General features: G+C 41.9%; 1 protein-coding gene across 1 annotated transcript in view; it reads right to left on the reverse strand.

The window, feature by feature from the left end:
* KIF11 (kinesin family member 11) overlaps window positions 1–1076 on the reverse strand; it is a 49319-nt gene that overhangs the window by 19117 nt on the left and 29126 nt on the right. Inside the window, exon 17 of the mRNA XM_006755093.2 lies at window positions 642–748. Coding sequence (XP_006755156.1) covers window positions 642–748 — 107 coding nt within the window. The remainder of the gene's footprint in view (window positions 1–641; window positions 749–1076) is intronic.

Below are 1076 nucleotides of genomic sequence, written 5' to 3' on the forward strand. Positions count from 1 at the left end.
CAGGAGGCAGCACCAAGCACCAGTGACTTGACTGTGTTTCTTATCACCTCCGCCTGAGATCCCTGACTCCCTGTGCATTCATACTAAGAGCCAGTGACTCCCAATTCTTGGTGCATGGGCACACAGGGACCCTGATTCTCAATGCGAGGTCGCCCGAAGCAACAGAGACTCTGATACTGGACTCTTGGAGAACTTTGACTCCTGGCGCATGATAGGGGCGCTGATTTTCAACACGCTCCAGGGGGATCTCTGTTTCAGCACAGTGCAGGCAGGGCCCCTGATTCTAAGGGCGCACACGAGGCCACATTGAGCACTGGCAACACTGACTCTGAGTGAGCCTGGTTCCCACCAACCCACAACAACCACACATCTTAGTGTCAGAGCTCTTCAGTGACACTAGGGTGGCGGGAGGCTCCCCCAGAGGAGGTGTGCAGGAGGCAGCTGATCGATGTTTCTCTCTCATTGATGTTTCTAACTCTCTATCCCTCTCTCTTCCTCTCTGTAAAAAAATCAATAAAATATTTTTTTTAAAAAATGTTAAATGAGAAACTGGGTTGATTATTTTTGTACTATTTGAAGCTTTTTATTCTGAAGATAATTTCAGGCAGAGAAAAGTTAAATAGAATTTTAAAACAACTTACTGCTCTGTACTTTTTTGGACATTATGAAGTGGTTTCTGAATGTTTTCACACTTTTCCTCCAAAGCACAGAATCTCTCTCCCCAAAGATTGATTAACTGGCAAAGTTCCTGTAAGAAAGGTGTGGGGAAGGGAAAAGATTGAAATTATGACACTTGAACTTTTTTTCTACCCTGACATGAAGAATTTTTCCATAGGTGAGATTTACATAAATTCCTTACAAGAGATCTTTACCTCTTTCCCATAGAGGGAAGCAGTGGAAGTTGAAAAGATTTTATAGGATTTTTTTAACATTAGCAACTATATACCTCTTAACTAACCAAATACATTACGTCTGAGAATCACTTTGACAGATACATACAGTTGTTTCTTAACTGATAACAATACTGGAAGGAAAAAGTAATGCTGATAATCTCATCAGTCAAGCAGTCCAAAATT

The sequence above is a fragment of the Myotis davidii genome, unplaced genomic scaffold, assembly GCF_000327345.1.
Source record: "Myotis davidii unplaced genomic scaffold, ASM32734v1 scaffold271, whole genome shotgun sequence".
NCBI lineage: Eukaryota > Metazoa > Chordata > Mammalia > Chiroptera > Vespertilionidae > Myotis > Myotis davidii.